General features: G+C 40.1%; 1 protein-coding gene across 11 annotated transcripts in view; it reads left to right on the top strand.

Annotated features, from left to right (window-relative positions):
- The window catches only part of tjp1a (tight junction protein 1a), a 98018-nt gene that overhangs the window by 9657 nt on the left and 73206 nt on the right, over positions 1 to 15155 (top strand). For all 11 annotated transcript variants that reach the window (XM_070836130.1, XM_070836106.1, XM_070836137.1 and 8 more), the window contains exon 2: positions 4761 to 4974. In XM_070836130.1, the coding sequence (XP_070692231.1) occupies positions 4761 to 4974 (214 nt within the window). The remainder of the gene's footprint in view (positions 1 to 4760; positions 4975 to 15155) is intronic.

Raw genomic sequence — 15155 nt, 5'->3', positions numbered from 1 at the left:
AAATGGAAAGAAGAAGAGTCAGTGAAGCTATTTTGGATGCACCACTGTCGTCCGATGAACTGGAAGGTATACACACAGGCAAATCCCAGGATCGAAAGGCGTCCCATCAGAACTCTGTTTAACATTGTCTGTTGTGATTAGACATGATATAAAAGCAGTTGAAGAAACATCATAGTAAGGTCTTTTTCTCTAGCTGGAGCCACCTGAGCAGAGGAGCACAGGCGAGATCATGTCTGTCTGGTGTATATATATATATATATATATATATATATATATATATATATGTGTGTGTGTGTGTGTGTGTGTGTGTGTGTGTGTGTGTGTGTGACTGGGAGCCTTGCTGCATGGCAAGAAGTGTCAGGATAGGGATAAAACACACCTGCTTTTGTCCCTGTGGTCCTCTCCAAGCGGAACCAATTGTTCCAAGTGTGCCCTCCATGTGAAGATCTGTCATAACATAATACCTCTGAGGCAACAGGAGGATGTTGCCCCCCACCCACCCCCCAAAACCCACAGCCTCTTGAAAACAGACTAGTGAAACTGGTGTCTGACAGATATACAAAAAGTATTTTACAGATTTCGATTTAAACGCATGTTATCAAATATTGAATATAACCCATTCTGTAGGTGACTAATGATATTTAAACCTGCTTGGGTGTAATAGTATATACACATTAGAGTATAGGATGGGAAATATGAGCATGAAGGTTAATTTTTGACTTTGAAGACAAAATAATTCTACGTGGAAGTAGGATTATAATTTTACACCCTAATATGAGACTAATATAACATTCTTAGATATTTCTGTTATTGTTTGATGAACCATAGCTGCAGAATACTGACCATATACTGCACATCCTGTATTCTTTTCATGTGTTTATTGTGTTTTCAGATAGTAATCAGTTGCCACTGTGGCTGCGCCACTAACATCATTGTTCTGTATTTTGAATCAGCAACAGCAGGGCACAACCATGGCTCCCTCTGATCCTACCAGCCTGTTCCCCCCAGACTGCTGCTGTCCATGTAGGCCTGGTACAATCATGTCACGCAGCTAGATAGAGGAAATGGTTGGCAATATGACACATGCAATATAGCAGGTTTTGCTAACTACCATCATAAATGTTAATCGTCCCAGACCAGACTCTCAGACTTTGAGGCTGATGCTGTTCCACTTGTGTTTCTCTTCATTGATCTGTCTGAAGTGGCAACTCAGGGAACAACTCACTGATTGCTGTGGTTGTCATGGTGACTCAACAAGCTGTGGTGAGAAGTTGGAAAAAGTTGAAACATCATGAACCCGCTCGCTGTCTGAAACCACCTTTAATGATGGGAAAACAATTTCCATGTAGTGGCTGTTGTGGAGCTTTCAATCACATAACATGATCTTCATCGTCAGACGGAGTTTGCTCAGTTGCCATGGAATTACGGAGGTTCAGTATCAACTTAACACTAATTTGCTAGCTGTTTTGATCACATCACACAATCTTCATCTTTTGAACCTTAGTTTGGAGAGCCCTCTGACAAAAAAATGGAAATTTAAATATTTCCACCTCAGTGACAACTGGGCAAAGTCCAACTGCTGATTAAGTGCATGTTATATGGTTGAAACTTCCAGATCAGCGACTAAATGGATGTTGTGCTGAGATTGTTTTGCCAATGTTGGTTCGAAGGTTAAAAATCATCATTCATAATATTTTAACGATGCTCTCCTAATGTGATCTAATGTGTTGCGACAAATGCATTTTTTTTATTTTTTGAAAATTTCTTAGATGTTTTTTAATAAATGCATTAAGGTTATATACTTTGATTTAATTGTGCTTTTATATGCAACCATATTATAATTGAACAACATACTTCATCACATTATCACAACATCAATTAGGCTATCTATCAATAACATTTACACATTGCTGGGATTCTGGGATGAGGTAATTTGTAAAGCTTTGCCATTGACCTCATAAATCCAGGGCAAGAGGGAGATTCTCTATTTTGGGCTGAAGTCTCATGTAATATTCATAAACTTCACCTCTCGTTGCAGTCAGTGCCTAATGTATCTTGTTATTTCTTTATTTTTGTGCTGTACGATGCCGGCATTGTCTGTTGTTTGCACTGAAGGGGTCACTTTGGGTATGCATTGTGAGTGCACTCCGGCCTGTTTGTGAGTTTCTCCATATTTCTCCAGAGGCAGTGAAAAGTGAAACTAGCGTCTGTCTACACAGACAGCCAGGCCGTGGCTAATCCACTGGCTTGCTTGGCTCAATATATCTTCCTAAAATCCTGCAGCATCACTGATGATAAATCATTCATAGCCCAGCAGCAAGTGAGCAGTCATGCTTCTGCTCCTTCTGGTGTCTGTGTATAGTTTTATTATTTGTACTTTGATGTTTACACCAGACTTTAAATCAACAAACCTCTGTGTTTCTGTCTTTCTACTTTTTTTTTTGCAACTCTGTGTGGCATCTAGTACAATTAAAAAAGTGAGCAGGACAAATAGCAGTGAATGTAAAAGTGCCATCACAACAAGTCTTTTTTGTCTTGAAACGACATGTAAAAATTGTATTATGGACTTATACCAAAGGTAAATAAGCCTTGTTTTCATTTTAACTTTAAATACAGTGTAAATGAAGCACTGATGTATAAAGTTCTGCAGCCAAATAGTTTTTGTTTCTCTCATTTCTCTTCAGTGATGGTAGCTATTAGTATAGGATTATCAGTGAGTGGCCTACAGGTTGCAAAGTGCCTCCTTTAAGCCACAAAGATACTGTCCATGTGTTGTTAAAAGCCAAAGAGGTTGATAAGCTGCTGCTTCTGGGAACACTGGGATTACAGCCACAGATTCTCTGTTTGTGTCCTGATTGTTTGTAAAAAAACACGTGAGGGCATTGTGCACTGGTCACAGCAGAAGATCGAAGAGAAGATTGAAAGGCATTAATTTGGTATTAAATTATTAAGTACTGTTGGACTGTAACTAAGAGCCTGCATCTATTTATACTTTTATAGGTACATGTATAAAATATTTTGAACTATTGTTTAGAGCCTGACTGTTGCTCAAGAGGTTATCAAAGACTTTCACTGTTTTTTTTAACACACACAAAAAAAAATCTTCTGGTTGAGTAGCACTCAATTAGCTTCAGAACACCCTTGTTTGGAACCACATGAAACAAAATTATGAGCATTAAGGTCTTTTGATATACAGCATGTCGCAAATAAACAGCATGAAAATGAGCACGTTCTGAATATGTTTTGGAAATTTGAGCCCTGCATTTGAGAGGAGCCACTCTGCAGTCAGTCATGCCTATCACAGCAGCTAGTGACGTTTTCTGATTGTTTTTGTGATGGAGCCACATGTTGAATACGGCAGATCCATCGTTTTTAAACTCTGGGTTTTTATGGTCAATGTTGAGTTAAACGTCTTTGAATGAAAATGTCTGAGATCTTTCAAACCTGTGAATATGTTCCAGCCCTGTCCGTGCCCAGGGAGACTGACGGGCTGTCAGGAGGTTTATCTTTTTTGCTGAAGACTGTCGTGTGCCGTCAACTCTAACACTGTCTAATACTTCTGTACAAGCCTTTGAACTGACTGATGACTTGTCATCATGATACATCTCAAATACAAAATATAGTCTATCCATCTTCTCTTTCGAAGGCTTCGCGCTGTGTATATGTAAGTATGAACGCTTTGCAGAGCTTAGCTGGCTACCAATGATAATTGTCATTAATGATTAATCTGAAGATTATTTTAATTTATTAATCATTTTCCTCCATTAAATGTTAGGAATTAGATGATATTCAATTTATAACAATGTAAAAGTGAAAAAAACATAAAATCCTCACATTTAAGAAGCTGACACCTGCAAATGTTTGGAATTCTTGCTTGAAAAGTCTGTTGTTGAAGACAATTATGCGCACACTCATCATACAGTGTCTGTTGTATGTTGTAGTATGTATCCCCTTGTAACTCCCCTTGTTGTATAACTTTGAAATAACTTTGGCCCATTTATTGTATTTTATTAGCTAGGCAAGGTTGAAAATTGTCAGAATTACAAATTGTGATAATTTTTCCTAGTATTTTATCTCATGTTACCTTAGAAATTCCCTCCCTTTGCAGCCGCACATATACGGTAAGAAGCAAAGCAGCTTCATTGTGGCTTAATAATAGAAGACAAGTGGATGCTCCATACCTAGTCTCCATCTGCAGGCTACCCGCTGACATTCAGCCCAATTATTCACACTTGCTTGAATGCCACTACAGCCAACAGGAGAGAATGTCCTTTAAAAAGTAAAGATGGCAAGAGGAAAGTTATGTCACTTTAATCCTCCAGGCATCTTTATGTTTTTCCTCAGATATGCAGCAGTGCCTGCTAGCAGTGTGTGCAGTGTAGATTGCTCTTCAGAGAAAACATGGTCGTTGTGAATCATGTGGTATTTAATGGATGTGGTTACGTCAACTTGTTGAGCCCACAAGCTATACAGCATCAGAAACATTCAGAGAGTTTGAGACTTATCCGGAAGTGTTGGATATGTTTCTACGATCGGTCATTACTGTCATGTCATTAACAGTTATCAAGAGTGCATGTGAGTGGCTTCAGACAGGGAAAGTATGGCTGTGGCAAAGAATGAAAGAAAAAAAGAAGAAATCAAAGGTGTTTAATGTTGCCATCACTGAGATCATCATGTATTGTTCTGCTTTGCCGACCAAAAGTTTTGCGCCCACATCATTTCTAATACACATCTTTGTTCCTCTGTCTTTTCTGTTGCAGGGTGACCCCGCCAGATGGAGAAACATCCCCCTCAGGTGCTCCCGGGTGTTCAGATGGGCCTATAGGTGCTACCGGTGGCGCTGGTGCTATGGCAATGCCTGCCACCTCCACCCTCTCGTTGCCCATGAGCCAGGGTAAACCCTCTCTGCGTCGCATCAAAGGCCGCATTCACCGCAGCAAGAGCCTGGACAGCATCGACTTGCTCGACTCCAATGTAAGGCTCACTCACCACTTGATCACAGCAGCTTAAGAAGTCCACACACAGAACTGAGTGCTAGATACTAAGGCTGCAACTAAGTACTATCATCGTCATGATTATTTTCTCAATTTAATAATCATTTTGCCTACAACATGTCCAAAAATAGTGGAAAAACATCCTTATATATTCCCCCGATCCAAGGCAAATAGCATTGGGTTTTTTTTTTTTTGTATTCCTTCAGCGATAATATTTTGTAGTCCTGCATTAAATATAAGCTGTGATTAGATTCACCAAATTACAGTTACTGTGATTTCAAGGGAGAATAAATGTCCGAGAAGTCCAAACACATTTTTTTCTCCTAATGGTTTCATTCAGATTTAGCATTATCACATGCTACAGCACTAATATGCACACACACACACACACACACACACAGACAACCACACACAGGATAGCCTTTGGTTATGCAATATTCCTTTGATTTTCAGATGAGCACAGTTTAACACATTCCATATGTCTCTCTCTGTGACTGGTTTATTCTCATGAAAAGTATTAATCTGATAAATGATTGAGTAAGCTGCTTGGACCTAAAAACCCTTCCTAACTCTGGGATTGTCCATTGAGCTGAGAACTGCGTTTGGCCCACTCCCTCCACCGGTCAACTCGCGCGTACTTGCGCGTGTGTGCTTGTGTGCGTACCTGTGTGTGCGTGTTCATGAGCGATGTGGCTTTTGGGAAACCGACCAAAGGTTTATAATGTAAAAGCATGCCAACCTGCTACTAATGCATGCTTGGTAAGGCTGTTTTTTTTTTTTGTGGCATGAGCCCAGAGTGGACACACAGATACAGATAAATCTCCCTCCTGCACAGCATTACTGAATATCTCCCTCTCCCTCCTACTACTTTCTTTATGTCTTCACCCGCTGTAGATGTCTGCTTTAATAAATGTTCACAGTGTGATGTTTCCTCGTCTGCCCCCGTCCTTCCTCTCCATGTTGACAGTCTGCAGTGTGTATGCGTGTTTAAATGTGTGTGTGTGTGTGTGTGTGTTTGTGTGCGTGCTCATTGGGTGTTCAGTATTTTAGATGGCCTTAATTGGGAGCTGCCTGGCGTGCCCGTCTAAAGAGTCATTACTCTTCCCCTCCGCAGTCGTCGGAGCAGGAGCGGGACTCCTTATAATTACGTTTAAGAGAGGCAGCATTTGGAGTTCACACAAGTGAATCCATTATTGATTCAAAGGAGGGTTGAAGGTGAGCAGAGGAAGTCGGCGGGTGGAGGTGAGGGACGTGCTCAGGGATGACACAGCACAGCATGGCCAACCTGAATGATGCAACACACACACACACACACACACACACACATAGACGCCTGTTTGACCGAGTTTGTCAGTTTGATTGACTGCTGGCATGAAGTTTCCTGTCAGGTTCTAATTTTGAGACAGAGGCGAAAATATCTCATAGATTTTTTAAAGCAACCTTGAGTGCTCTGCTGCATAATACTTGGCAGTGATCCGTCTGACCTAAATCAGAGAGGGTTTTCTTTTTGCTACCTTTGTAGACTTGATTGAAGTAAGAGCAGAGGTGGGTTGTACTGGATCTGAAGGAGCAGATGGTGAATGAAAGTTAGATGTGACTTTGTTGTTATGTCATCTACAAAAACTTGTAGCAGTCATGATGCACTTTGGGTCGAGAGGGAGATGCGTTGTCCAACTATAGCAACCCTGTTGCTGGGGTAAAAATATGGCTGAATGCTTTGAGGAAAACATCTTGTTGTGATTTGTTATGACCAATATTGTGATTTTCAAATGTTAGTATTTTCTATAAATCAAAATCCAGGTCTGCAGATGTGGTCTAAGTGTTGTAAAACACATTTTGTCAGTCAGCTTTTTTTTCTATGTGATGGTGCTGTACATGATCACTCAAAGTTAGAACACTTCTGGTTAATTCACATGAGAGATTCCTGTTTGTACTCTTTTTGTCTGGGCCCCTCTCACTGGTTTGAAGTGGGCAGGGCTCAGTGGGGAAAAGGCCAAATCAAAATAAAAAAATAAAGACATTCGTTAGCTTATGTTACCGGCCTTGTCAGCCCATCTGATCAGACCACACAGTCCTGATGAATGACAACGGGGTTTCTGTTTCGCAAATGTAACTTCAATTTTTGCTTATTTACTTGAGAATATTTAACGTCATAGAGAATTGCTGAAGAGCTGAGAGAAATTTTATGGGGCTTTTAAGATGTTTATGTCTGAGGCATAAACGCTAACTTACTTTGCTTCGACTTGTTTAGGATTAGGGAAAATAACTAATTTCATGTTTCATTTTAACATGTTACAGCAGGAAAAGCACGGGTGTAAATGATAACAATAACGTCTGAATTTCCTGATGTTGAGCCTGCTGGCTCACTGTCACATTGTTGTTTTCTGGGACACTTGAACAGCACCTTTGTCAACATTATTAGTACTATCTTTGTTTTACTATGACAAGTTAAAATGTCAAACAACAATTATCATTGTCGCTGGTGAAACAGTCGGCAACTGAAGCTGTCAGCCCCTGAAGTTTCTCAAATACTGTTGAGGATGTAAGTTATAAATAAAACATCAGTTGTTTGCATTTTTTAACATTCAAAACAGTAATTTGTGTCGCTATTAGTAAAAATGAAACATGATTTTGTCCTTTCAGACTTGAATAATCATGGACATGTGTATGCCATCGCGTCTGTATTTGTTATCTCCTCCAGAACAAGCCTTACTTTTTCTAATCTGCCAGCGAGCAGATCACACACTGATGTGACTACTATTTCAGGCATCACTGTAGACAAGCCAGAGTCGGACAAAGAGTCAGAGCCGTGGTGATGCTTCACAGTTTTATCTTTAAAGACCATCCATCAGCAAGGGTAGTCTTCAAACACAGCCTTAAAAGAACCTGTGAGTTGCTTCTGAAGTACACCTCCCCATTTACAATCTTGTCATCCTTTCTCTCTCTCTCTCTCTCTCGAACATGATACAGCTAAAGTGCTTTCAATACTGTCCATGTACAGCCTATTTTCTCCTATACAATATTCATCTAAGTTCAAAGTTTGCATTCTCGCAAACATTGATTCTCCGCTACGCCTCCCCTTTTCCGCCAAGAATATCGAAGACTCAGACTAAAAAAGGCCTCGGTGTCCATTTCATCTCGGTGAGCTCTCACTTTCATGCCACAGTATCGGATGCTCAGAGCATGTTACACAAATACATTAGCTCCCATTCTCTTGCTCTGCTGTGGACCATCACAGGGCGCCCATGAGTGAAAGTCTGAAGCATGAATATTAGATGGAAGAAATGATCTGCTTTATGATGCAGTGTTTTCTGCCTTTCTCTGGCAGCTATTTTTATGTGATTAAAAACAACTGAGTAAAGGCTCTGTCGAAGAGAATCTGTAAAGTGTGGGGCGAAAGTGAATGAACTCACCTGGGATTTGAGCTATTATTTATTCAGTACAGACCGATGGCTCCTCTATTTGTCTTCTGATGCAAAGTAGCTGCCAATGTGCACTTCACTGTGGAGCAAAGGATTGATTCCGTTCAACAATGTCACCGGACAGATGTGTGTGTGTGTGTGCGCGTTTGTGCGAGCTTGTGCGCGTTCTTGTGTGTGCATGTGTGTTGCTGTGAAGAGTGAAGTGTGATCTGATATTTGAAGTCCTTGAGCTGAAAGTACACACTGTTTTGGTGAGATCTATGTGGCACAGCTCTGCGTCTGATTGCTCAGGTCTGGTTTGATTTCCAATTGATCTCACCATCTGTCCAAATAAGAGGAGAATAAAAAGGGTTTCAAGTGAGGGTTTTACACAGTTTTACAGAAAGAAGTGCTGTATTTGTAGTTACCTAATAAAGGAGGTTTCCGCACACTTGGATCTATTACTTTATTTCTGCGCCTTTGATCTATCAAACCTTTTTCAGAACATACATGAAGCAGCAATGGACAGGCAGGTAGAAATAAATAATAGCATTTCAATGCTTGGCAGCATGCGGCACATCAGTGTGCCCCCTAGTGGTCGACTCTCCACTTCTTGGTAATTGTAGTTTTTATTAAATGGACTACTTTTAGGCATATCATCATCCAATCAGTTGTGGCTTGCAAACCCCACCCATTATATAAAACCGCACTAGATTGTTGAGTCTTGAAGGAACTAACAGAGAAACATGAAATGACCAAAACCTCTGAAACTAAATTACATGGTGGCAGCAGCACATATTGTGTTAAAATTATATGCCAGCACCATGGAAACCGCTAAAAAATTTTATGTCTTAAATGACCAATGGAGAGTGCCAGCGACATACCTTTGCTGTCATGGTAACAATAATAAACACATGATTAATGTTGTGAAGTGGTGGCTGGTTGGTTAGGTTTAGGCACCAAAACTACACAATTAAGTTTGGGTTCAGAAAAGTATGTTAGTTAGGCCAAGATTATTTCACTAAACTAGCATTGTTTAATGAACTTTAGTGAACTGCTAAAAAGCGATCCAATGGGAAGTTATTTAAAACTGTTTCAACAGGGAGCTGATGCTACTCTCTATTTTTACTCTTCGGGCATTACTGTGATCACAAACTAAAAGTCTGAATCTGAATCAGTGCAAGAATTGCTTGGCTTGGCTCGGTCAGGTCATATACATATAGACCACCCATCTTGGATGCTGATTTGGCATACTTCCCATATTATCCCACGAATATTTCTCTTTCCTATTTTCCCAACCCATCCCACCAATCAACCCAATCTATAAAACCCTCCCACTTACCCCACCACCCCTATCTATGGGCTGGAAAGTAATAAAAATAAACATGATATACAGGTATGTGTATATTTCAGGATACACAGATTTATTCACAGATAGATTTATACATGCCTGCACCACAGCATCACTACTAATCTATGCATGTATTCACACACATGTACTGTACATCTATGTATTGTGTCTATGTGTACAGTGTCTCCGTAGGAAAAATCCGTAGTACATTTTTTCACTTGCACACAGCCTCACACACACATGCACACACACATGCATAATGTTTTCTGGAGATACTTCAGAAATTGAGGAGTAGTGATGACGATGATGAGGAAACACTAGACAGTAGAACAGCTGATGAGTACAGGAACCTTGTAGGGACATGATAGGATCATCATACACACACACACAAACACACACACACACACACACACACACACACACACACACACAGAGTCCTCTGCATGTTCATATCCTCTCTCACTCACATATACACAAACATGCTATTGGTATATGCACATACAGTACATATATGTGCGTGCACACACAGGCATACATAGAAAATGCATATTTATACATATTTGTTATACATTTTACTTAAGTAAGTAGAATCAATGCATTGTATACAGATTCAAATATCCATTTTTATTAAAAACACACACACACACACACATATATATATTCACTTTTTTAAAACATCACTTTGTTTTAAAACATCAATTTGTGAATGAATTTGGTGTAGAAATTCATCATTCTTTATGTGTGTGTGTTTGAAATATGATTACACTCTGAAGATAGAGAAATTTAAGCATAACAGCAAATAGCCAGCACCATATGTAGAGCTCAACCTTATGGACTTTGAAACACATAGATCCATGTAATTGAATGGCAGGTGTCCATTTAAATCATTTCTACTCATGAAACCTTCTTGTAAATAACAAACTACCAAAAATCTGTTTCAGAAAAGCAACGTAATGTTATTTCTGAGCTGAGTCACATTTGCTGTACCTATTTCCGCACCCAGCTTCCAGACTTTTTGAGTGTATTGTGGTCCTCCAGCAGACATTGCCGGTGGACACTGAACAGGCAGACCTCTCAGTTCTCTGCTGGGCTGATGGGTGCAGAGCGGAGAGGGCAAACACTCAAACGCTAACTGACAGAGAGAGTGGAAAAGAGAGATTACGAAATGGAGTGATGAATGTTAGGGAGGAGCGGAGGTTATGACATGGATCGGTTGTATGAGAGATGAGAGAATGGCTTGACAGCAGGGTGCAGGATGCTCAGATTAGATGAATATATTTTCCCTGGATAGACGGGAGGCTTCGCAGACACCTTATAACTCACTCACACACATACCTTGTTCTCGAGGCACAACAGGACAAAATTGCATTCCACATACAAGTCATTTATTTCACCTGATTTCGCCTGCGCCTGCACTACGTGTACGTGTGTGTTGGATCGGATGTGGTGTATCAGCAGCAACAGTGGTTAAACTTCTAGGATGATCATACTCATCTCAGTGTGGGAAATTAACACCAGACACCGGCCATGAGCAGAAGTTAGTTCCTCTGTTTGATCCCATTTCAGTCATGTTACCCCATTAAATAGAGAGTATGAATACACCTGCATCTGTGTGTGTGTGTGTGTGTGTGTGTGTGTGTCGTGTGAGGCTGAACTTCTAAAGCAGTCAGGTGTCTTGGTTGTAGGATGTTATTAATGTTCATGCACACACAGATAAACACACACATTTGCACACACACACACACACACACGCACTCACAGTGAGGCTGTGGATATAACATCTGTAGGTATATGATGCAATGAAGAGAAAACTGCACACAAAGTCGGCAGGCAACACCTGACTTCATGCTGAGACCACAGCTTTACCTGCCTCGAGCGTAAGCACTCCTGCATTTACCCTATATCAAACAGTGTTGCACAGATCAAAAGACAGGCATGTTTTGTATGATCTATATGTATGTTTTCACTATTGATTTAATAATCACAGCAGTTCCAGTGAGGAAAAAACAATCCCACATCAAAGTAAAAAAAAAAAAAAAAGAGCAGACTGTCAGTGAGAGAGATGTGTGTGATGGTAGGTGTGCGTGAGGGCATTGTGGGGTTGCATATCTGCATATAGAATATCTATTAAATTATAATGGAGTCCTTTTCATTTGTCAGCACGATAAATCATAGGAATGTGCAACATATGAAAGAAATATTGTTAGTACACTGGGAGGTGCATGTATAAGTTATGTAGAGTATATGAAACAACATTAGATTTTATAAGATAATTAGATAATATTAAAGAAATTCTGTTTCCACCATCTTTATCATAATAAATATTAGCAGATTAGTAGATTCATTGCTGTGTATTGTTATATTTTCAGTTACAGTTTTGCTGCAAAACAAAACCTCATGTCAGACTTCTAGTTATAATACATTTTAAATAAACTCTATCCACTACTACAACTAGCGATGCTGCTGCTCCTGCTTTTACTATTGGTGGAAAGTAATTGAGTGCGTTCACTCAGGCAATGCGCCTGCAGGACTTGGTCCTTACTTGAGTAGTCCCATTTATATATTGTATATTTCTTCACTACATTTCAGAGGGAAATATGGTACTTTTTATTCCATTACATTTATCGGACAGCAGTAGTTACTGTTTACTTTGTTATAGTCATAGTGTATGATCAGTTTATAGAAATATGATGCATTTTTACACGTTTAACTGTAGCAGTATTTGCAGTAAATCATCATTAAAACTGTCTAATGATATAATATATAATTATATAAAGCTGACAGTAGTCATTCTGCTACACCTTTACTTTTGATACTTAAGGCAGAATTTGCTGTTAACGTTTTTGCATTGTTATACTTTTACTTAGATAAACAACCTTGATATTTCTTCAATTACTGTCTATTCTACTGATAATGATGATGATGATGATGGTAAGTGGAGAGGCAAATTTACAAAGTTACATAGAAGTGTGGCAGTCACAGGATGAACTAAAGGCCATGGTTGACATTCCTCTGTGTACTTGTCTGGTACTTTTTCAGCTTATGATCACTTTTCTGGGACTTCAGTCGGTGAAGCCCCTTATTAATGGCTTCCATTAACCAGCAGCAAATCTATAGGCTATAACTTTCAGGTTCCCTTTGGCTTTGATTTTGATCGCAGTGATTCATTAGCTGTTTAAAGACACGAAGCCCTCTGCATAATGACAAGCTCCCTGCCCCTCATACTAGCTCATCCCCCGGTCCTATGCATCTGTAATGTCAGGCAGGAAGGGCAGGCAGGATCAATGTTGGTTCTATAGATAGATGAAGCAATGATCTATGACATCCACAGCAGCAGCAGCCTGTAAGTGAGAAGGCCCTATTTTACAGAGGGTCATATGGAACAGTTCACATGAAATTAGATTAAATTAATCAATCACTCTTGGTTTATAGGGTGTGTGCGTGCATGCTGTGTGTGTGTGTGTGTGGGTGAGATAGAAAGATATTGGCTGCAGGGATGCCTGGCTGCATACATTGCAGGAAGTGTGTCTTCATATTAGTATGTCCGGCGGTCTGCTGTCCTCTGTGTGATATTGATTGGTCGCATTAGGGAGTCTGCAGGTCAGCATTTCTCAAACGGGGACAGAGGAGGAGCAGGATGGAGGAGGCATGGAGGAATTACTGGAGGCCAAGAGCAGATAGGATAAGAAAAGAAAGAATGGGATCAACAAGGGGGTGGATGGAGGGGCGGAAAATTAAAAGAGAGCAGTATGATGAAAAGATTGATTGAAGAAAAGTAGCAGTGTCGGTGTTGTTTTGCTCCCGTGGCCGCGAGCCCCTCCCCGATCCTGCCCTGTGGAATTGATTTAATGTGCTACAGCTGGTTAAAGATGACCTATTGTTCTCGCCTTCATGTTCTTTGTTTGCAGTATATTAATACTAATTTTGCTCACCAACACGTACCTGACTGTCAATATTGAATAAATAACATTAAGCACTGTACTTGCCCTGCAATGTTTACTTAATGGAGCAGTGGAATTAATTTTATTGATCAAATCAGACCAGCTGACCCGACGGCGCTGTCAGTGGCACGCACTGTAGAGAGAAATACAAATGCTCCTCTTCTGCTCAGCACGCTACCAAAGGTGTTTATGCCAAATAAGCTTTTATTTATAACATGTAATTCTCTTATTAAACATTCAGTCATTTTCAGCCTCAGTGACTGGCAGTGTGTCCTCAGTGACCTTCAGTAGCTCTGGTGTTTTGATGTAACTTTAGCTTTGCTTTCACATCCATCCCTGTTTTGGTCCCAGCTCCATTTCTAGCACACATCTCGGTGTTGAAATGTTTTGCTGTGAATAATTTATTGCACTTAAAAGCAATTACAAACACCTTGTAGTCTGGAGGTAGGCTAAATGGCATTGTAATCATCCCACACGGTACAACAGCACAGGCTTTTTGTGTTTTTTATTTTTATTTTATTTTTGGCTGTGTGCTGTGTGTCACGGAAACCCCTTCTCATGCATACGATGTGTTGGGTTATGAAAGAGGAGACTTAATTTATGAATTCAGCGTTCATCTTGTACCACGTGGCAGCAGTAGCAGCAGCCTCATCTAACGAGATGGGATGGATTCCCAGCAGCTCAGAATTTAGGCCCTCCGTCTTCTGTTTCCATGGCAACACAATCACTTTACCCCGGGTGTGGGAGGTTAGGGTGATAATGCACATAGGTTAAAGTAATGTGAATGGGCGGTTCTTTGTGTTGAGAGGACACGGAGAGAAAACAGGTTGTAGTGTGTGATCGTGTCAAAGGGCTGCTTTTATTTCTTATTTCAGTGAATCTGCTGGTGAGAAGTCGAGAAGAGCGCTTATATTGTGCTTTTCCCACGATTCTTATTATTTAATACTCACCATCATACCATTTAACCACAGTATTATGGTCACAAATTACTATTAAGCTACATTCTGTTCTTTTAATCACTCACTATTGAAGAACAAAAAAAGTTCAGCATTTATATTGGGAGTGAGGGGGGTTATGTTGCACATCTGTCTTTACAATCATTAAATTCACAGTATGAAAACACAGCACCTTTATACCCAAGCCCCAGGCTGTAATTGACGATCATTAAAGGAGCAGAACGGCAAACATCTGTGTCAATTATACCTTCATTAGCTGATAAAAATATACACCTTCAGTGACATAAGCAACGAATCTTATGGTCCCTAGAATACAAACATGGAAACACGGAAATAGAAATCCCTGCTAGGGAAAGACATGAAAATTCCAGTTTATATGGGATACTCAGACAAATTGCTATTATATCTTCCCGTCCCCCTCCACTCCTTGAACTCCCGTTGTTGAGAAATATTACCAAATTTTTATCGCCCATTAGACAAGCACATTAATCAAGTGCATTTCAGTAGCTCCA

Source organism: Pempheris klunzingeri, chromosome 1, assembly GCF_042242105.1.
Source record: "Pempheris klunzingeri isolate RE-2024b chromosome 1, fPemKlu1.hap1, whole genome shotgun sequence".
In the NCBI taxonomy this organism is placed as follows: Eukaryota; Metazoa; Chordata; class Actinopteri; order Acropomatiformes; family Pempheridae; genus Pempheris; species Pempheris klunzingeri.
This window is presented reverse-complemented; position numbering and strand designations above follow the sequence as displayed.